At 53.7% G+C, this 22,046-nt stretch overlaps 2 protein-coding genes across 2 annotated transcripts in view; both read left to right on the top strand.

Moving 5' to 3' along the window:
- The window catches only part of SNTG2 (syntrophin gamma 2), a 117,569-nt gene extending 105,665 nt beyond the window's left edge, over positions 1–11,904 (top strand). Inside the window, 4 exon segments of the mRNA XM_086414088.1 lie at positions 5,120–5,326; positions 7,867–7,959; positions 8,545–8,655; positions 11,711–11,904. Of these exon segments, the coding sequence (XP_086270214.1) occupies positions 5,120–5,326; positions 7,867–7,959; positions 8,545–8,655; positions 11,711–11,842 (543 nt within the window). The 3' untranslated portion in view covers positions 11,843–11,904.
- A 5,503-nt stretch (positions 11,905–17,407) lies between these two features.
- TPO (thyroid peroxidase) overlaps positions 17,408–22,046 on the top strand; it is a 35,436-nt gene continuing 30,797 nt past the window's right edge. The window contains exons 1-2 of the mRNA XM_086414087.1: positions 17,408–17,542; positions 18,308–18,401. Coding sequence (XP_086270213.1) covers positions 18,308–18,401 — 94 coding nt within the window. The 5' untranslated portion in view covers positions 17,408–17,542. The remainder of the gene's footprint in view (positions 17,543–18,307; positions 18,402–22,046) is intronic.

Below are 22,046 nucleotides of genomic sequence, written 5' to 3'. Positions count from 1 at the left end.
AAGACACGTATTTGGTATTGGGATGCCTTCAAAAACCATCGTATTTTATATGTGAGCTTCATTAATAAGCTATAGAGCCTCTTCTATTTTATCCAGAATATTTTTTCAGAAAGATTGAGAAAATGTTTAATCAGTAAATATGCTATGAAGTAACTGAAATATGCAGTTAGCCAAGAGAATGATTACAGCCAAAGTGTTAAACTCAGTTCAGGGCAAATAAGAGCAACAACCACGAAAATGCACAGCATCTGACATTTTTAAAAAGGAGACTGAAGATTGTGGACATCCGATTAGAAGTCTTTAAACAGTGATCTTACAAAAGCTCCCCCTTTCTCACGTGACGTTAATCCTTGATGCTGAACATATGAACTTAAAATTATAATATTTAATTCATCTTTCAAAAATTGAGATAAGTGATTATTTTAAGAACTAGCACTTTAGAATTTTTTAATGACTTATTTTCATAATCATTCAAAGTATAGTCGTTCATATGTAGTCCAAAAATCACATTTTGTGGTTGTGGTGGTGTGTTTCTGCAACACTTTCTTCTCTCCATAAATTCCTTTTTCTAGTTCTTAAAGTTATGTGTCTGTGTTTCACACTCACCATGAAAGAGAAGAGAAAATTGAGTCCATCAGACTTGATTGCAATTGTGACTGAAATTATAAACCGCCCCCATAGTGGATAATAAAAGCACTGCCCAGCAGTGAGGCATCCCCTGCCTGAATATCCCCTCCCCACGTAAGAACGTCCCATCTGCACTTCTCAGTGGAACTAAAGTTACTCACCCGTTCGGCAGAGGCGCTTGGTAACGGTGTCTCCCCTTTGCTGAGCGCCGGGCCTGAGCTCTGCTGGGCGCTCCATCTCCCTCCTGAGTTAGTCCTGTCCCCCCACACCCCCCAGGAGGGAACCCTCATAGTGCCCGCCTTCCAGCTGAGGCTCCGAAGCACAGACTCGGGAGTAACTTCCAGAGGCCTCGCCGGAGGCGGAGGGGCCCAGGTTCCCTTGGCCCGAAGCATAGCTGCACCCTGTTTTACTTTATATACACGATTCTTTCTTCCCTCTGAAAATGGAAGTGTATGCGCTAACCCTCACATCACTTTTTGCTCTGCAGTTTAACCTGCGGATCTTCAATATACACAAAGAGGTGACCCCTCTTTAATACCACTGACTAGTATTAAATTCCATGAATATATCATACCTTATTTCACCAAGCCCTTATAAAGGAATATTTGATTTGTTCCCTTTTTTGAAATTACAAACAATGTAATAAATCATTTTACATGTGTGCAAGTATACAACCAAGAAAAATGTATAGAGGTGGAATTTCTGGGGCAAAGAATGTGGACTGTTTGCATTCTGATAACCAAAGGACGGATTGTGTAGCACAGGGAACTCTGCTTCATCTTCTGTAACAACCTAAATGGGAAAATGACCTGGAAAATAATAGATACATGTATAAATCAACCCTGAATATTCATTGGAAGGGCTGGTGCTGAAGGTGCAGCTCCAATATTTTGGCCATCTGATGCGAAGAGCTAACTCATTGAGAAAGACCCTGATGCTGGGAAAGACAAGCTAAAAGGAGAAAGGGGAGGCAAAGGATGAGATGGTTAGGGAGCATAGCCAGCTCAGTAGACGTGAATTTGAGCAAACTCCGGGAAATAATGAAGGACAGGGAAGCCTGGAGGGCTGCAGGCCTGAGGTCACCAAGAGTCGGACACGACTTTGCAACGGAGCACACACACATCTGTATAACTGTTTCTCTTTGCTGCACAACCGAAACTAATACAGCATTGTGAATCAACCTGGTGCGTGTGTGTGTGTGTGTGTGTGTGTGTGTGAGCTCAGTGTGTCTGACTCTTTGCGACCCCGTGGACTGTAGCCCGCCAGGCTCCTCTGTCCATGGCATTTCCAGGCAAAAATACTGGAGTGGGTTGCCATTTCCTCCACCAGGGGGTCTTCCCAACCCAGGGATCGAACCCACACCTCCTGCATTAGCAGGTGAATTCTTCACCACTGAGCCTATTCGTTACCACCTTTACCACTGAAGCCCTAAATCAACCTTACTCCAAGAATAAACAGTTTTTAAACAGAAATGAAAAAAGAAATGCAAGTGAAAATCACGAAGTGATATGTTTGCGCCTAGACTGTCAAAGATGGAAAAGTTGGTACCGATGGGAGGAAGGCTCTATCAAAATGTGAGCAGCCCTTCGACTTGTCGTTTGTTGCCAGTACTGGCCTTGCAGAAAGCTCTCTAGTTTCCCTTCTGGGACTGGTTCTCCAGCTGCCGCTCACTGGACCCGTGTGAATAATGGCGTATGACTCTCCTCAGGTCCCGTTGGAAGAAACCATACCCGTCCAAGTTGGACAAGGACGATGTTCAGTGCGGGCAGAGACTGACCTCAGCTCCTCTAGAACAAGGGGCAGGGGGCCCCTGAGCTGCGTGAGGAGGCGAGCGTGGGCCAGGTGGGCCCCACCTCCAGCCCCTGACCCCCACCCCCCACAAAGGGAAAGGGGCTCTGTGGTGTCTCCGTGGGTGGAGATGGTTTTGCAGTTTGGTCGGACCCCTCAGAGGGAGAGTCCCACATGCAGAGCTCGGAGGAAGGGTGACTTCCTGGGCCTTCACCCTCCAGGGGCGTGGAGGGCACCATCGAGCTGGCGATGGCTTTAACGAGATCTCCATCTCCAGGGGCAGAGAGAGGACTCAGAAGGCTGCTCCGAGGGTGGCAGACCCGGGGAGGTGGCGGGCAGTGGGCACGGGGCCGGGGCAGCGGTTGAGGCCATGGGAAAGGCATGGGGCCTCGTTACTCAGTCTCCACAGCAGCTCAGGGACCTTGGTTTTATAGTTGCTCCCAGTCTTTAGTCATCATGAGACATTGCTGTTCGTAAGAACTGGGCTTGTTGTCTCCAAAAGGGCCACGGGAGGTACCTGGGGCTGAGCTGTGCATGGTCAGTAACCTCTCTCATTTCTCAGCATCAGTGTCACGTCAGTTTTTGTGGGGCTCAACAGGTTTAGTTGCAGGAAATAGTCACATCTGGAAACCCTTACGTGTCCTTCCCGGGGATTTCTTGGGTTGGGCAAAGGCTGTTTTTAGTTCTTCTCTTTGTTCTTGCGCATAGAGCTGAGGTTTGTCCATTCGCGTGAAGACTCGCCTGGACTTGACCGCTCCATCAGACGAACTCAGTCTTAGGAACCGATTCTACTCGAGAAAGTCACAAGTCAGATAGCTGTGCACATGGAGATATTCAGTGATGTTTTAAATTAGTGAACGTTGGATGAATTGTTCAAAAACCATTGAGAAATAAAGTTTCAGTGTAACTGTGTATGTTAAGTACTCCATTAAAATCACATTGCACATTTATAGAATTATGTATACAAAGAGGTAGGGAAGAAAGAAAGTGAAGTCGCTCAGTTGTATCCAACTCTTTGCGACCCCATGGACTGTATGTAGGCTACCAGGCTTCTCCGCCCATGGAATTTTTCAGGCAAGAATACTGGAGTGGGTTGCCATTTCCTTCTCCAAGGGGTCTTCCCGACCCAGGGATCGAACCCTGGTCTCCCGCGTTGCAGGCAGACGCTTTACCGTCTGAGCCACCAGTGATTTGGAGTCTGGAGACATTGCCTGGAGGGACTATAAAAACAAATTAGCTGACAAAAGGCAGTCATAATGGAATTATCTTTTTAATTTCCTATATTGCTGCTATAATATTTTCAAATAAATAGAAGCAGGAAAAATCCAGGTAATTTTTTTTAAGGCGGTCAGACATATTTCACTTTACATGATGAATGTACTAATTTTCCAGATTATCTTCATCTTGGGATCGCAGATTAATTTTTCTTTCGACAATTGTTTGGTATTTTTCACATTTACACAGTCCAAACAAGGGTTTTGGACAAATGCAACATCCAACTCCAACGATAAAATGACCGCAGCACAAACAACAGCGCTGCAGAGACAGAAGGCAGGAGTTGAGGCGGCGTTGGTGCCACAGCCTTGCGACTCTTGTCTGTCTTCGTTGTTATTGCTGTTGTTTAGCCACTAAGTCGTGTCTGACTCTGTGCGACCCCGTGGACTGCAGCCCACCAGGCTTCTCTGTCCATGGGATTTCCCAGGCAAGAATACTGGAGTGGGTCGCCATTTCCTTCTCCAGTCAGGTGATTTTTAAAATAGTCTTTGCGTTCTGTTTTCCCAAGAGTGAACGTGAGGTGGTCTCTGTCTTCACAGGGCCTGGGCAGGGGGCGCCTCGGGGTGGGCGGCTGGAAGCGTGACGCTGCTTGTGCGGTCGCTGACGCTCTCAGGAGCCTGTTCGCTGCGTGTTGGACGTGCAGCTCAGTCTATGCCCCCTCAACCCTGCCTGACAGCCGGCGCGCTCGGTGTAAACGGAACATGAGCCGCGTGGTGAGGACGCAGGAGCCGCAGTCTCATTCCTGCCATCCCTTAAATTAGCCCAAGACTTGCGCTTTGAGAGGGAGGCTCAGAGAGAAGTAAAATCTCAAGGTCAACAGCTGGCAATTGGCCAGAAAGGTCCCAAGTGTTATCTGTCTGGCCCAAAAGCCTGTTTTTATTCTACTGAAATGCACAACCCCCTAAACCACACCCAGTGTAGGAAAGAACACAGCTGCAGTTTCCCCCACATTAACACTTGCTAAGAGTCCTTCCTTCCTTCTTTGGTGGTCGGTCCCGACACTCAAGGCCGGTAGGTGTGGACAGAGTTTCTGAGAAGTCAGGTCCGTGTTGGAAGGCTTGCTCTCCTTGGCTCACGACCCGATGTCCTATTTCCTGCACGTAGCTTTCTGTGCATCCCCGGCTGAGGTCACGGCCTGGGGGCGCAGCTGGGGGGCCTCATTGAATTCAGCACAAACACTTCATGACTTTTATCTTTGTCCTGGAAGCTAGATGTGGAAACAGAAAATGTGGTTGCTGATAATGTGGGTGAAAGGCGCTTGCAGCGTGTCGGGAGCGGGACACAGCTGACGCACAAAGTCACCTTACAGGCTTGTCTCCCCCTCAGCGGTGTCGCAGGCCTTCTGCCGCGCGGGGTCCCCTGTGGAGCATGGCCCAGGTGGGTCCCGGGGGCCATCCCCTCTAACTGGCGTCACCCCCATCCGTTTCAGCTCTGGCTCCCAGACGACTGCTGGGCACAAGCCAGCCTCTCCCTGGGCCTCCAGGATCCCGACGGCGGGGACCACGGGCCCTTCTGCTTCAGCGTCCTCGTGGGCCACGGCGGGAGCCACGTGTTCAGTGTGGAGCTGGGCAGTGAGCTGGCCGCCTGGGAGCTGTCCTTCCAGAGAGCCACCTTCCGGGCCGTGCAGAGGACGCGGGTAAGCGGCCTGCTCCTCTGAGTGACCTGAATCAGAGCCGGCATGGCCGTCGTTCTGGGAATCACACGTCTGTAGAAGCTGGGCGGACCCTGCCCAGGTCCCCGGGCCCAGCGTGTCGGGAGGCGCCGTGGGAAGTCATGGAGGGAAGCGAGGTGGGCATTTTCATCCGGTTCACCCCAGTGTTCGGCGTGAGGAAGGGGCCTGGATGCCAGCTAAGGGAAGCCCCTCACTGAGGGCACGGCTGGGTCCCTGGAGTCTGCTCATCAACCATGTTTACTGAGCAGTCACTGGACGCTTGGCATCTCTTCAAGCACTTGATGGCCCTTCCTCAAACTCAGTGGCCCAACGAGCAGCATAACACAGCTCGAGTGTTTGGGTCGTTTCTCCCTCCTCGGGACAGGAGATAAATCCCACAGATGGAGGTGTGTGTGGATGGAGCAGTCCCCTCCTGAGACCTTATCATGTGAAAAATGATCACCTTGAGGTTGTCCCAGAGCTCTCTTAAACTGCCCTCATCTTAACATTCTTTTTTTCTATTCAGCGTGGATGATTCCACTACTGTCTTCCAGCATCCTGCTCTGCTCCTGTATCATCCAGTCCGCTGTTGATTCCTCCTGGTGCATTTTTAACTTCTCAGCTCTCTTTGCTCCTTCTTTATGTTTCCTGACTCTTCGTTAAACCTCTCCCTGCGTTCGTTCTCCTCCCCAGGTTCTCTCAGCATCTTTCCGGTCATTGCCTTGAACTCTGTTAGGTAGATTTCTTATCTCCACTTTGCTCAATTCTTCTCGGGATCATCTTACTCGGTCAGTGGGGAAACATTCCTTTGTTCCCTCATTTCGCCTACTTGTCTGTGTTAGAGTCTTTGGTGGGCCAGTTACTTTTCCCAGCCTTGGAGTGTCCCGAGGCTCCAGCGGCACACAGCCCCCTGGACACCGGAGCTGTGTGCTCCCGCAGGGCCCCTGTGCGAGGATGGGTGCCTTCGTGCAGACAGGGCTGACTGTGGGGGACACACTGCCAGGGGGCTGGTCCCTGGACCTGCCGGCTGCCAGGCCCCGCCCGTGTGGAGGTCGCTAGATGCTGGTGGTGAGGCCGCGTCCTGATGCAGCTAGCATGGAGTGTGGCCCAGGGCTGGCCTTCTGGTGGCTGGGCCCGAGTCCCCTCGTGATCGACTGCTCAGCCTGGGGTCCCAGGGCTGGTGGGGTAGCTGAGCCCACACAGACTCCAGGGAGGACCCCACAGTGGCCCTCGTCAGGCCCTGTGTCCCCACACCAGAATCCGCGTCCACACGGGTGACGCAGCACCCACACCCTGGGTGACCTCCAGCTGCCCCCTGCCTCCCTGGAGATGCTCCAGGGTCAGCAGGTGGGTCTGACCCCGGCTTCCTCCCAGTTATAGGCCCTGCCCAGCCAGCACAGCGCCCTCACATAAGGGGTCCCACCCCGGGCCCCCCGATAGCATCGTCTTCCAGGAGCTGTTTTGCTGCAGGGGCAGAAGCGTGCCTGGGGAAACTCATCTTATCCTTTCATAGGGAGCGTCCTCCTCAGCAAGTTGGCTCAAGTATCCCTCAGTGTTGACCCATTTCCCCAAAGGTGTTATGTAAGGACACAGGAGATGTAGCCCAGAAATGTCACGACGGGAGGAACTGTCTCCTGAAACAGAACTGGAAGGTGCTCCGTCCCCTGGGGGTTGGAGGGCTCACCCTTAGCTCCTGCCTCGTGGGTTTGGTGCGCCTGGCATCACCACCGCTGTGCCAGGATCTGTGCGCTTAGCTGAGAATTGGATAGAATAGCAGCCACTGGAGCACCGACCACGCCTCTGGTGCTCACACTCAGCTGGCACTGCTAGGAGCTGTGTGCACTGATCGCCTGATCCTTGCAAACCCCAAGCCTGTCGGGATCGCCCCGCCCACCCCCACAGAAGTCTCCCTCCCGCGGCCCCAGGCGCAGAGCTCAGTGGAGTCTCTGCTGCGTCTGTCCTTTGCTCTTGTTCTGGGTCAGACCCCCTGGAACGTGTCCCAGGAGCAGCCGGGTCTCGTGTCTCGGGACACACTTGCAGGCTGGCCTGTCCCGAGGCAGCTTGTAGGAGCAAAGCGCGCACGCTCATTCATGTTGTGGGGACAGGTGGCATCACGGGGAATTATGGTCTGGGGTTAGGGTGTCTCCAGAGGATGCCGTCGGGCTCCGCTTTGCTAAGACCAGCACCTCTGCTGACGGTATGGCTTCTGCATCTGCCGGAGGACCAGTGCGGGAGGCGTCGCGTGGGAGCTGTGTCCTGGGGACCTCCGAGCACTTTGGTTTTCTAAAAGCAGGTGTTGATGGGGGAGAATAGGGTGAGTAAGTGTATGTGTCCGTCGCTCAGTCGTGCCCGACTCTTGGGACCCCATGGACTGCAGCCCACCAGGCTCCTCTTTCCCTGAGATTTTCCAGGCAAGGATACTGGAGTGGCTGCCATTTACTTCTGCAGAGGATATTGTAGCCACCCGATTAATGTTAAGCATCATTTTAAAAAGCTGTTTTCTCACAATTGATCCTTTTTTCTAGTCCAAAACCTACATATGCAGTGGGCAAGGAGACACTCTGTGCTTCACCGTGGACTTCGCTCTTGGATTCACCTGTTTCGACAGCAAGACCAAGGTACGTGCCGAGCAGCCAGGGGCGGTGCCCGTGGGCGGAGCGTGTGCTACATTTCAGGGCTGTGATGCCCGTCCACGGCTGCGGCACCACCAGCCCTGACGGCCGCGTCCTCTGCACAGGCTCCCTCGTGGTGACCCGCTGTCTGAGAGCTCAGGGTCCCAGCACCTTACAGGTCCAGAGCCGGGTGGGGCTGACACCACTTCAGCGTACAGGAGCGAGTCAGTGTGACCGTAACGTCCGTACCCAGCAGATAACAAGGACTTCTTTTTAAGGACCATTGTGGATCCTTTAAGTGATAGGCGGGAGTTCGCACTTTCTTGACTGTACTGTTTTAGCAGTCATTTATGATTCTATGTAGATAATAATTCTGTAGGTGGTTCCTCTGCATGGTCAAAGCTGACCCAACACCAAGTGATGTTCTCAGAGCAGTTTGCTCAGTGACACAGGTAACCGAGCAGGCGTGTGTGTACACAGATAACCCAGCAGGCGTCTGCATTTACTTAGGTCATTTAACAGCACTGGATGATGTTAACTGAATAAACGCACTCCTGTGTCTAAAGCACTAAGAACCGCCTTCCTTTACAGAGTGTGCTCTGGAGGTTTAAGTTCTCCCAGCTGAAGGGGTCTTCTGACGACGGGAAAGCTCGGGTGAAGCTGCTCTTTCAGAGTCTGGACACCAAGCAGATCGAGATGAAGGTAGGGACTCGTCCATGGCGCAGCCTCGCCTGAGTGAACCGGGTGTCCGGGGCTGGGCGTGCCGTTCCCTGGCCTGTGGAATCACCAGAATGCAAGTGTGAACCCTCCTCAGAGTCAGCCAGGGTGTCCTGGGAACCCAGGGTGTGTCTCCTGTTAGAGGCCTTAATATCCTAGAACTGTAGTCATTGAAACCCATCACTTAATTCCACCGAAAAGTACAGTTTCTTAGTGAATATTAGCAGGAAATCAGTGGTTAAACGTACAGGAGAAGTCGATTTTTAAGGGAAGAGTTGTACAAATTGCATTATGTGATGACTTGTCTGTGACATTAAGGACACACTGCTCTGTAAATTCAAAGGATCTGGACATAACTTACCAGTTATGTGGAAAGAGGGAAGGTGCACCCACCCGCATCCAGGTCAGAGCCAGCATCACCCGGCCTGGGGACGCAGCCCCGGCCACCCTGAGGCTGCTCTGTCAGCCGCTGGGTGGAAGAGGCCCAGAGCTGACCAGGCGCTGACCGGATGCTGTCCTCTCCACCGCCTCTGGTGCTGGACGCAGGCCTTCCCCCACCGCCTCTGGTGCTGGACACTGTCCTTCCCTCACCGCCTCCGGTGCTGGACGCAGGCCTTCCCCCACCGCCTCTGGGGCTGGACGCTGTCCTTCCCCCACCGCCTCTGGTGCTGGACGCTGTCCTTCCCCCACCACCTCTGGGGCTGGACGCTGTCCTTCCCCCACCGCCTCTGGTGCTGGACGCAGACCTGCTGAGGGTGTGCAGGGGACCCCTGCTGCCTCCACCCGGCCGCGCAGGCCTGGCCCACGTTGCCACACCTCCCCACACAGGGAGCCACTCGGGGAATTTTCTGAACTCTGCCAGCCCATCATCAGTGCCATAGGAGTGCTTACACCACAGCCCTCAGCGACGCTGCGGCTCGGAGCACAGCACCACCTGGGTCACGAAGCCCCCAAGTGGAAGACCCACACATGACCCCTGGTGGGCCTGTCTCCACCCCAGACGTGCGAGCCTTCATGTTATGAGAACCAGAAAGTGGCTGTGCCCTGATCCGAGTCCCCTGAGAACGAGACATGGAACCTGCTCTGTGCGCGGTCGTTCCTGCTGAGTGTCACTTTGAGTTGTGTTTGTTTGGGACATTTTCAGAGGAAAATTACACAGGATGTTCATGTACATTAGGTTTCATTCATTTATTTAACAGTCATCAATTTCAAGTACAGCTTTGCTCAGTCTCCACGTTGAATCCTTTGGGAAGGACAGTGGTTAAGGCTTCCTTTGAAATACAGTTTGTATTCACTGTGGACAGTGACTGTAGCCATGAAATTAAATGACGCTTGCTCCTTGGAAGAAAAGCTGTGACCCACCTAGACAGCACATTAAAAAGCAGAGACATCACTTTGTCAACAAAGATCTGTCTAGTCAAAGCTATGGTCTTTCCAGTAGTCATGTACAGATATGAGATTTGAACCATAAAGAAGGTTAAGCGCTGAAGAAGTCACACTTTTGAACTGTGGTGCTGGAGGAGACTCTTGAGAGTCCCTTGGACTGCAAGGAGATCAAACCAGGTCAATCTTAAAGGAAATCAGTCCTGAATATTCATTGAAAAGCCTGATGTTGAAGCTGAAACTCCAGTACTTTGGCCACCTGATGCGAAGAACTGACTGATTAGAAAAGGTCCTGATGCTGAGAAAGATTGAAGGCAGGAGGAGACGGGGATGACAGAGGATGAGATGGTTGGATGGCATCACCAACTCAATGGACATGAGTCTGAGCAAACTCCAGGGGTTGGTGAAAGACAGAGGCCTGATGTGCTTCAGTCCACAGGGTTGCAAAGAAGTGGACACAACTGAGTGACTGAACAACAAGTGTGAATTGCCACAGCTGGGTGGAAGCTCTTCTTCTAAATTACGGTGGACTTTAGAACCCCCCTCGGGCGTCGGGCCATTAGACTGCACTCGGGGGACGCTAAGAGCCCGGACGGCCGCCGCTCGTCAGAAGGCCCCCTGTTGTCTCCTGACAGTTTCTGACGAACATCTGCCGTGTGTGCCGTGAGAGGGTAACGCAGGCGGCTCCGTGAAGAAGTGTGATTTCCAGAGGAGGTTTACGGAGGCCGCGCAGGCGACGTTCACACTCAGACGTTGATTGAAAGTGTCACCCTTGTGAGAGACGCGGAGTTCCTGAGAGTGGGGCTCGTGAGAGAAGGAGCGTTTCCTCAAGTTCAGGAACCTCGTTCTTTGTAGTCTGACAGCTCAGTGCAGACCCGCCCAGCTCCCTGAGAGTTTTACCTAATTAAGGAAAAGATCAAGGTGTTAAAACATCAGAAGTTGGTAATTAGACTAAGCTGCAGATCATATTTAAACTCAGTATTTCAGCCACAATGAAATGTTAAAGGAGTTTAATAAAAATCTAGGTCCTTAGGATAAATGAATTGCAGAGGAGACTACCTGGGCGGCTGGGTTAGAGCAGGGCCTGAGCCCGACACTCGGGTGCCCGGCTGCCGGCTCCCTGCTGGAGCTGCCTGGCCGCAGAAGCCACAGACACACGCACTCACGCGTGTGCACGCATGTGCATGGATGCCTGCAGCACAGCGTGCACTGCACACACAGGCACACGTACACGCGGAGACGCGCACACCTGTGGAGTGGCACATGTGTGCATGTATGTTCACACACGTGCAGGTGAAGCCAGACTCCGTCTCCTAATTGTGACACGGTGAGACCGGCTGTGTGACATCCAGGCAGGGACCACCGTGAGCTCCAGGCTTTGTAGAGGCTGAGGACCCAGCACAGATGGACTCCGGGTTCCGCACGGAGGACCTGAGTGCCATCCCACGTTAGTTACCAGAAATCGGGAATCGACCCATTAGTCGGGATGTCTGTGCACAAAACCCCCAGAGACCCGCGCGTCCGTGCTGCAGCCCTTCTTGCTTTGTGAGTGTGTGTTCTCGAGTCCACGCTGGTGGTGCTGAGAATGCAGCGCCTGCGAGTGCTCTGCTGTGCCGTTCCGCGCTCAGTGTGTAAGCACGTTGCGCTTTTCTGGCAGGAGCTGGAGTTTCAGGATCTGACGGCGGTCCTGCACTGCATCCACTCCTTCGTGGCTGCGAGGGTGGCCTCCGTAGACCCCGCGTTCATGGACACTCAGAGCATCGCCGGAAGGTACATGTAGAGCAGCTGAGCGGGGCTTCTGTGGAGCGCTGAAAATTAAATCATTTTCTTAAGAAATGACCATTTGCTGCACAATATTGGCACTTTGTGTGATTTTATAATGATCCTATAGTTGTGATACCAATAAAATATGTCACTAGTTTCCAGAGACGAGTCAGCCTTGTTCACTCTGACAGGGGATGCGGCCTCCCCTCAGGCAGAGCTGTGGTTGAGAAAACTCAACTCCCCGTTGAAACACTCCATCACCCACGTTTCTCAGACCGCGTGGAGGCACCAGCAGCTCACGCTGCACCCCACACGGCTGAAACCCACCATTTATTTTCAGAAAGCACACGAGAGGAAATGCCAAGAGCTCACCACATTTCCCCCGAGAATGAAAAGTTTTCCTTTGAATTTCGTTAATCTACCCCAGGACGTCAGATGAGGTCCCTGTGCTTCACATTAACTACAGGTGGTCACACGGAGCTCAGAGTCAGAGAAGACAAGCAGCAGGTGACATCCTTACGTGTGGGATCCTGAACTTAAGTCAAATGAACTCAGTCACAGGGCAGAAACCAACTCACAGACGCAGAAAACAGACTCACGGTCACCAGAGGGGAAAGGCTGCAGGGAGGGACGTGCTGGGGCTTTGGGATTCACATACGCACACTAACGTGTGTGTGTGCTCAGTCAAGTCTGACTGTTTGCAACCCCATGGGCTGCAGCCCGCCAGGCTCCTCTGTCCCTGGGACTCTCCAGGCTAGAACACTGGCGTGGGTTGTCCTTTCCTCCTCCAGGGGATCTTCCATGGGCTGCAGCCCGCCAGGCTCCTCTGTCCCTGGGACTCTCCGGGCTAGAACACTCGGGTGGGTTGTCCTTTCCTCCTCTGGGGGATCTTCCTGACCAAGGATCAAACCCAGCTTCCTGCACTGCAGGCAGACTTCTTTCCGCTGAGCCACCTGGGGGGCCCATATACCAAGAATATTTCAAAAGGAAAACGATATGAAGATGCAGCGTTGCCGACAGCCAACTCGATTTCACTCGGAAAAGCCTTTTCTCTCTGTAGCCGTGTCCCTGCTGGACACGGGGCCGTGCACACAGGGTGCCCCTCTCAGGAGGCCTTTCCGCCCCTCTGACCGCCTTGGACAAATGGACACCGGCCCGTTTGGCTGCCCTGCAGACCCGCCATGGGACAGAGGGGACACTGGGCACCCACTGGAAGCCCGGGGAAGTCAATCAGAAAGAGAGGATTGGTGGAAACACACAGTGGAAACTGTGAGGCTCCCAACAGGCTAAACCGGGATAAAATCAGCCTGGTGTAATTTAAAGGGAAGACTAATTTCTTGTCCGCCTGGGCTGATAAAATTCACTTTTGTCATAGAAAATACATCACAAAATACATCGAAAATTGTGAGTTTATTTTATGTACAAATATTTTAGCACACAAAGTATTGGGTATTTGTCATTAAATTGAATTAAACGGAATGCACATTTTAACTCACTATCCATTATGAAATAATCCATGTGCATTATAATGGGTTAAACAGTCAGAGATAAGTAAGGACTGCATCTTACTGCACCTCTGACCTGGTGATGCGAGGAACCGTGGCCTTGTTACCCCACCATGAGACAGAAAAGAGGCCAGCGCTCACAGATGAGATGGGGATGATCACTCGGAGAATAACGTGACGTAAATATGTCTCACAGGGGTGGGAGCAGCCACGTTATGCCGCATGGTCAAGCCAGGCCACGCGGTGAGGTGTCCCTGGGGCTGGAAGGACCACAGGGATGCACGATGAGGATGCCTGGGAAGCCGGATGGGGGGCCCAGGAGGATGAGCCTGTGAGGGGTCTGGGCCCACAGATGATGGCTTGGGGTGAGCCAGGGTGAGCAGGGGCCGACTGGACGGGGCGGGTCCAGGGAGGAGACGGCCGTCCTTGTGACAGTCTCGTTCAGATCAGCACCCGTGGGGCGTCCGGCTGTTGGCAGGAACGTTGGCATCTCTGAGCCTCGGCTTCCTCGTGTGAAAATAGCAAGGAAGCCCTGGCCTCGTCAGGACGTTCCGGGAGGAGCACGCGGTCACACGTGTGCAACGTCCCATCCTTCCTCCAGGCGCTGGCCTGGGAAACACGCGTCCACGTTTGCTCAGCCCGTGGCTTCTGCAAATTCTCTCAACCAGGAGACTATTACTGCTTCCCCAGGAAGCTGCCCCGTTTTTGCCACAAGGAATCACAAGCCCGGAGCGCAGGGCTTTTCCCCACAGAGCCCTTTTAGCCTGGACTCCTGGGCTCTGATTTGTGTCCTTTCCACAGCATTCAACCTTCATCCTTGTTAAGCTTCTACATTCAGAAAACTCATTTTGCAAAGTTATTGCAGGTCGGTGGGTGGGGGGAGCTCCTGGCTTACAGAAAACACACGCACTTGTACATAACATCGAGAAACACTAGACTTTGCAGCGACTGAGAAGAATCGTGCAGTTACAGTGTGCGGCCTCCTCCAGCAGCCTGAGTGAGAAAGTAAACGTACTTCACGCTGCAGTGAAGCTAAGGATGCTTCATTGCAGGTTTGAGTTTAGTCAGGATTTTCATCGGCGAGAACAGAATATGCCCTCCATGTCAACTCTCTTCATGTCCCAGCAAGTCAGTCACTAACGACTAAGCCTTTTATCTTTAACAGAATTTTAAACAGAGTTGCTTTCTAATCTCATGTCCTTGTGGCAGAAATTGTGAGCGATAGAGGTGATGCAAGCGCCGCCCTCGCAGAGCCTTTCTGGGCCTTTCTCCTCAGCCTGGACAGAGCATCCTCCTCCGCACCTGAAAGGTCGAGGGCACTGGTCCAGGCACCCCTGTGGGCACCTGGGCGCTGAGGTCACAGAGGATGTGTGATCCCGGGAGCTGGGCCCAGGTCCGTCCAGCAACACCTCTGTGGATGATGCACTCTGCTGTCCCCAGAGAAGCCGACTTCACAGCTGACCCCCGCCCCGCTCCACCCTCCAAAGGTCCCCTCCCGCTGGCCCCCAGGAGCACCCACTCCCGCCCGGCCTCGGAGGACACGGCTGACCCCTCCCCACCCCACCCTCCCCAGGCTCACCCCCCGCTGGCCCCCAGGAGCACCCACCCCAGCCCAGCCTTGGATCTGCAGTGGAAGGACACAGCTGCCACACCTGCCTCTAACCCAGCCCCCAGGCTCCGCTGGGGACCCATCTCTGCAGAAACGGGGCTCCGAGCGCCCGTCAGTCAGGGTGAATTCCAGACTCCTCGGGGGCTGGAAGACTAAACACAGCAGGAGAAAAAGAGCCCTGGAGCCCACACTGCAGAGCGGGTGTCAGGGCAAACGCTGCCAGCTCCTCAACCTCGGGCCGAGTCCACACCTGGGGTCCCACCAGCAGAGTGGGCACGAGGGCTTTCCCAGCCAGAGCCCAGGCACGGACCACCAGCCTCAGCCTAGACGAGACCACTGACGTGTCCAGGCTGGCCCTGCCCATGTGGCCTGTGGGTGGCAGCAGGGAGAGCCCCCTAGTGACCCAGGCAGGACCACGCCTGCAGGCGGCCACGTCACCGTGGACAGGAGGAGCGCGTGTGTGGCAGGGGGCGGAGCAGGTCCCCGGCACAGACCACGTCCAAGCGCGTGTGTGAACTGGCGGTGGAGGGCCCAGGGCCGCGGTCACGCTTCTTCACCAAGAGTCCACGTGAACCGCCCAAATGGCCCCCCTTCCTAGACTGTCTGTCAGCAGTGACTGGGGCATGTCAGGAAAGCCGTATAGGTTTTTGTTTATAACTCATCAAATATCAGCGCTCTTGATGCACAATATAAAACAGGTCATCAGAGTGTTTAATAAACCAGAAAAGCCCGAGACCCTCTCGACGTCCACCGACGTCTCCAGCATCCCTTAAAGTGACTTAAATGCACAAAAGAAAGAATAAAGCTGCCCCTTCTTCCCTCTCTTTCCTGGAGAACGGTGGCCTCGGTCTGCCCCCCGACCCCTTGGGGCAGGGCTGTGGGGCTGAGCTTCTGACAGACCCTCAGAGCCCCGGGCAGGCGTGAAGGCTCAAAGCCCCGGGGCTCCGTTACTGCCTGATGCGTTTGCTCAGCCCAAGCTCTTCTGAGCTGCTGGTGAGGATGCAGAGTGGGCACCACTGAGCTGGAAACCCTTGAGGGCTCAGTGGGAGGGATGCTTCACCCGCCAGCGGGCACCGCACGGACTTCGGGTTCTGCAAGTGTCATGAGAGCTCAAGGACCCACTGCCCCCGGACACGGCTGGCCGTGGCAAGGGCACAGCCACGTCAGGGCCAGCCTCCGAGGCTGTGTCACGCTGACCCCCTCTGATCGTCCACGTGGCGTCCGCTGAGAACTCGGGGTCCCAGATCTCCTCCGGGATCGCCCTTGGGGTCCCAGATCTCCTCTGGGATCACCCTCACCTCAGGCCCTGACAGCTGTCACCAGTGGGGTCCAGGAGAGGCTCCTGGCCCGCGTCTCCCTGAGCCCTCGCGTGTCAGGCAGCGGCGCCCCCCGCACTCCTCAGGCAAACTCTCCGAAGCTCCGGCCTGCACGCAGCTCCGGTGCTCAGAGCCCGAGTCCAAGCTTGAACCGCTCCCCCTGCTCCTCGCTCCCTCCTTCGACCGTTTCCCGAGTCAGAACGGGTCCCCAAGACTTCAGGTGGCAAACTCAGCCTGCTGGGGGTCCCCGTTTTCAGGAAAGCGAGTCTCCGAGTCCCTGGCTTGCTGACAGCCGGGTCCGGCCCCTCCTCTCGCCGTCCAGCCTGTCCCCGCTGCTTCAGGGAGAAATCACCAAAACCGCTGAGGGACGCCCCCCTGCTTGTCTGACTGTGGTCCCTGCAGATGGAGCCTTCCAACACCGATGATGGCATTCGATGCTTCAGGGGCCTCCCGATGCTCAGAGGCCTTGCGCGTGTGTGGGCGTCTAACCTCAGCTGTCCTGCAGGAAGCATCCTCCAGGCTCGAGTAAGTCCCAAAGGAAACAGGGCTTCCCCGATGGCTCAGCTGGTAAAGAATCCACCTGCAGCGCAGGAGACACACGAGATGCAGGGTTGATCCCAGGGTCGGGAAGGTCCTCTGGAGGAGGAGAGAGACGCCCACTGCAGGATTCCTGCTGGAGAATCCCATGGACAGAGGAGCCTGGTGGGCTATGTCCACGGTGCACCTCAGGCTTGACTAAGTCCCAGAAGGAGAGAGGGGGAAGAGGAGGAGAAAGACGATCTTCATGCATCGAAGAGAAAAACCCCGGGACTCAGATGGAGACTGCAGAGGTTCAGAAGCTGCCCCCTACAAACCGGGAGACACGCTCTGTCCCCTCCAAGAAACGGGGCTGCGGCTGGGTCATGGAGGGCCATCAGCAGGTCTTGGAGAGTCTGACGCCTCTGAAGACCACGGTGCTCTTCACACGGAATTTCATGCAGAAAAGCCAGAGGTGAGCGCCAGGGTTACCAGGGACCTTGGTTCCTTCTTTGCCAACACGTAGGCTCTCTTTCCCTTTCTTATTCCACAGCCAGAGCCTCAACATCAGTGGGCCCAGGTGAGGTCGCACCTGCTCCCTGAGCCACCAGCAGGCGGCACTCTGTGGCAACGCAGAGGCCAACGTCCAGTCGCCGGGGGCTGGGAGCCGGTCCAGCCCAGTGACGTGGGCGGGAGGCAGAACCCAGAGCCGGTTTATAGGCGGGAGGCCAAGGGTCGCCTGCCCTGCACACCTGCCTCCAGGCTGAGCAGAGGAGAAGGTCAGGCCTTGTATCTTGCTTTTTTCTGGGAGCAATCTGTCACTGAGACCTGCAGAGTGGTCCGAGGGAGGTGGTGGTTTGGGCCCGGGCTCGTCTGGAGCCAGCTGGAGGAGGGGCTCTGGGCGGACGGTGCTAGGTTTCCTGTGATCTCAGCGCAGAAGCACTGCCGGCAGGTGTGGCCAGGGGGTCCGTGGTCAGCGTCCCCCAGCGCACTCTGGGCTCCACCTGATTTCACAAAGTCTGTGGCCCAAAAATAACAACAGAAAGCCGGAGGTTAGGAAAAGAGAAACATTTGATGACGAATCTTCTGCTTTGTCTTAACAGCTCTGCAATTCTGAAATCGGTTTATAAGCAGGAAAAAGAAAGTTGTAGGAAACCCTATGTCCATTTAGGAATTTTATTTACCTCTTTTCTAAAGGCTAAATTCCCTGTATTCTTCTTTAAAAAAAAAAAAAAAAAAACCAAGATGTGTTATAGGAAATAGATTTATCTTATTCCTAGTAGTTACTCCCAGAAATTTCACACCATTCAACATCCCCATGAATTAAAATGGGTTGTCACTGAGCTGCTCCGGGGACCACGGCCGCCCAAGAGGAAAGATCTGTTTTCAGACAGTTGAGCAGGCAAGGCCGGTCCCTGCCACGGGCAATCAGCCCCCCAGAGTCAGACCCAGGCCAAGGGGTCAGACAGGATGCAGGCACCACTGCGCAGGGGAGCGGAGACAGGGCTCCCCGTGGGGGCCGCCTGACGTGCGCCTCCTCGCAGATGCAGGCACGGGCCGTGCTGGGTGTGGTGCTGGCCGTCACCTGCGCCGGAGCCGTCTTCTCATTCCTCCTGAGACCTGGGGGCCTCCTTTGGGGTGAGTAGCCGTAAATTACGGTCTTCCAAAATCATAAAGGAACTGCTTGGAGCTACCAGATCAGAAAGCGTCTTGAGTTCTCCAGAGTCAGGTAAGACTGCTTCAGTGTTTCTTTGGCTTTCCAAGAAAAGAATGATAATTCTTGAGTTTAGAAGAATTAAAACACAATTCTTTCTGAAAAATAACTGACTTTCTTATGATTATGCAACAGAAAACTTCAATTTTACCTGCTCATATATTTAAAAAAACATTTCTTTGGGAGTCATTGTGTGTTCCTTGACCACACAATCATTTCTCATTAAGTCACTTCTGTGTCGTATTTTCTGGAATCAGGGAGCCACAATGCCAAATTCAGTTGAGAAAGGTACAGCTGTGCTGTGGTTGAAATCATCACAGCTCAAACTCTGCTTTTGTTTTGGAAAAAAGAAAAGAAAAAAGTCTCAAACACAGAGAAGGATGTTCCTGGAGGGAACGACGCGGGAGGGCGTCTCCACAAGGCTCTCTGGCCGCCAGCATCTGCACCAGGGGCCTCGCCAGGCAGGTTCGCCCCACTGGGGTCATCAGGGGTGGACGCTCTGCTCCCCCAGCCCCTCCTTAGAGACCTGGTCACCCGCAGGCCTGGTGAGCCACCGAGTCCCCACAGTCACATTCAGCCCCAGGAAGCCTCCTGCTGGGAGCCCCCACGTCTCCAGCGCCACTGAGTACGGCTTCGTGGCCACATGGACAGTTGCTCCAAAGCCCTCCTTGCACTTAGATGCTCCTTGAGAAATCGGCCTAGCCTTTGAGGCCGAGAGGAGGCCAGGGTGCAGCTCCATCCCTGCACGCTGCTGACGGGGCCATTTTCCTGTCTGGAAATGGAGGAGACTGGAAAGCTCTCTACTGCGGTCCTATTTGTGAGTGCCACTGAGACGCTCCGTTTCAAGTATTGAGTGCATGCTGTGTGGACAACACAAACTAGAAAACACAAGTTCCAGCTCCATCTTAAACGTCCCCCATCCTCCAAGCCCAGTAAACCCACGAGGCCAAGACCTGGCACAGGATGAGTTGCAGTAAATGCTTATGAACTAGTTGGTCATCTCGTTTCACACTTATCGAAGACCTAGTTCTACAAAACCATAGCAACAAAGTCCTCACGAGCACGATCTGTCCGATAAAATGGAAAAGTGCCTGCACACAAGAGCTCCAGGTGTGAGAAAGCGCGCATTGTTCAGGAACTGGGGAAGTTACAGCTTTTCTAGAGCAGTTTTTACTATTTCCCCACCTTTAAGAGGCTCTTTCTTAAACTTTCAGTATATATATAAATAATGCACGACACAGAATTTGATAAAAAAAGCCCTGCGCTTGGTACTAATGTATCGTTCATTAGAGGATTTCAAAGCTGACTAATTACTTGCTGACTTTTGAAAACTACTTTTTAGAAAATATTATTAGTCATAGTGTTTAAAGTTTATAACCTTTAATACGATGACACTTCTTCCAATTGATAAGCCATCAGTCCTTTTAAACAAAACAATTACATGTTCAGTCAATTCAGTTCAGTCGCTCAGTCGTGTCCAACTCCCTGCGACCCCATGAATCGCAGCACGCCAGGCCTCCCTGTCCATCACCAACTCCCGGAGTTCACTCAGACTCACGTCCATCAAGTCAGTGATGCCATCCAGCCATCTCATCCTCTGTCGTCCCCTCTCCTCCTGCCTCCAATCCCTCCCAGCATCAGTCTTTTCCAATGAGTCAGCTCTTCGCATCAGGTGGCCAAAGTACTGGAGTTTCAGCTTTAGCATCATTCCTTCCAAAGAACACCCAGGACTGATCTCCTTTAGGATGGACTGGTTGGATCTCCTTGCAGTCCAAGGGACTCTCAAGAGTCTTCTCCAACACCACAGTTCAAAAGCATCAATTCTTCGGCATTCAGCCTTCTTCACAGTCCAACTCTCACATCCATACATGACCACTGGAAAAACCATAGCCTTGACTAGACGGACCTTTGTTGGCAAAGTAATGTCTCTGCTTTTGAATATGCTGTCTAGGTTGGTCATAACATTTCTTCTAAGGAGTAAGTGTCTTTTAATTTCATGGCGGCAGTCAGCATCTGCAGTGATTTTGGAGCCCAGAATTACATGTTAACTTTCTGTTTGTTCATTCATTTTTGATGGAAGTGAACTTGACTTGGGGCTTCCCAGGTGGTGCCAGTGGTAGAGAATCCGCCTGCCAACTTGACTTAGGGCTTCCCAGGTGGTGCCAGTGGTAGAGAATCCGCCTGCCAGCGCAGGAGATACAAGAGACACAGGTTCAGTCCTTGGGTCGGAAAGATCCCCTGGAGGAGGAAGTGGCAACCCACTCCAGTATCCTTGGCTGGAAAATCCCACAGACAGAGGAGACTGGCAGGCTACAGTCCCCGGGGCCACAGAAAGTCAGACAGGGCTGAGCGCCTGAGCACGTGGCTGATTTACAATGCTGGGTTAGTTTTAGGTGTACAGCAAGGGAATCAGTTACATGAGCCGTGCTAAGTCGCTCAGTCATGTCCGATTCTTTGTGACCCTGTGGACTGGAGCCCACCAGGCTCCTGTGTCCACGGGATTTTCCAGGCAGGAATACTGGAGTGTGTTGCCATTTCCTCCTCCAGGGGATCTTCCCGACCCGGGGATCGAACCTGTGTCTCTGATGTCTCCTGCACTGGCAGGAAGGCTCTTTACCCCTCGTGCCAACTCAGAAGCCCATATGTACATTTGTGTGTGTGTACACACGCATTCTTTTTCTGATTCTTTCCCCTCGTAGGCTGTTACAGAATCCTGAGTACATGGTTCCCTGTGTTTTACAGTAGGTCCTGGTTGCTTAGCTATCTTTCACACTGAAGGGTTGAACTTTCTTTGGCATGTTGCCTTCATCAGTTACATCTCTCCACAGCCACAACCTCCATGACAAACCAGAGACTTCTTGTCTGAGCTGGGTTATGTCACTCAGGCTCACAGACACGAGCCGTCGGGGCTCCCTGTCACCTGTGCAGAGCCCGCGGAGGGCGCGGGGCAGGAGGTCCAGGCCTGGACCACGGGTGCCCGCTGGGTGCCCAGGGGCGCCCCTCAGGCTGGGGTCTCTGCTGGGTGGGCTGCTCCTCCCGTTGGCCCTAGAGAGGGCAGGGCTGTGGGCAGGCTCATGCCCACCTCCCGGGGCCACTCGTGGACACAACAGGCACGTGGGCATCTGGCTGATAAACACTCGGGAACAGGTGCCCTTCGCCTGACAGCAGTCTGTGAACTGTAGGACTGTTTGTGTATCAAGTCTTTAAGCCCTTCCTCAGAAACTCCACACAGAGCGTTTATCGTGGAAATCACGTGCCTTCATCACCACACGGACCGTGGTTCATTTCTAGGGGTTTGTGCAAAGTCGAGACCGAAGTGCAAGGATGTTTATGGCAAATGTTCCAGCGCTTCGTAGCTGTTAGGAGAGAATCAGACGCGAGTGAACCAGGGGCAGTGGGGGCCCTGATGGGGAAAGGGGGCAGGGAGGGGAGGGAGTGGGGGGATGGGAGGGGGTTCGGGGGGGGTGGGGGGAGGGAAAGGAGGGATGAAGGGGAGTCGTAACGGGGTGGAGGCCCAGAACCACCTGGTCGTCACTGCATCAAGCTGGACACGGAAGAGAAACCTAAGC

The sequence above is a fragment of the Bos grunniens genome, chromosome 8, assembly GCF_055505025.1.
Source record: "Bos grunniens cultivar Pamir isolate PY7600 chromosome 8, Bosgru_T2T1.0, whole genome shotgun sequence".
NCBI lineage: Eukaryota > Metazoa > Chordata > Mammalia > Artiodactyla > Bovidae > Bos > Bos grunniens.
The sequence above is the reverse complement of the archived record's forward strand: the minus strand, read 5'-3'. Positions and strand labels throughout refer to the sequence as shown.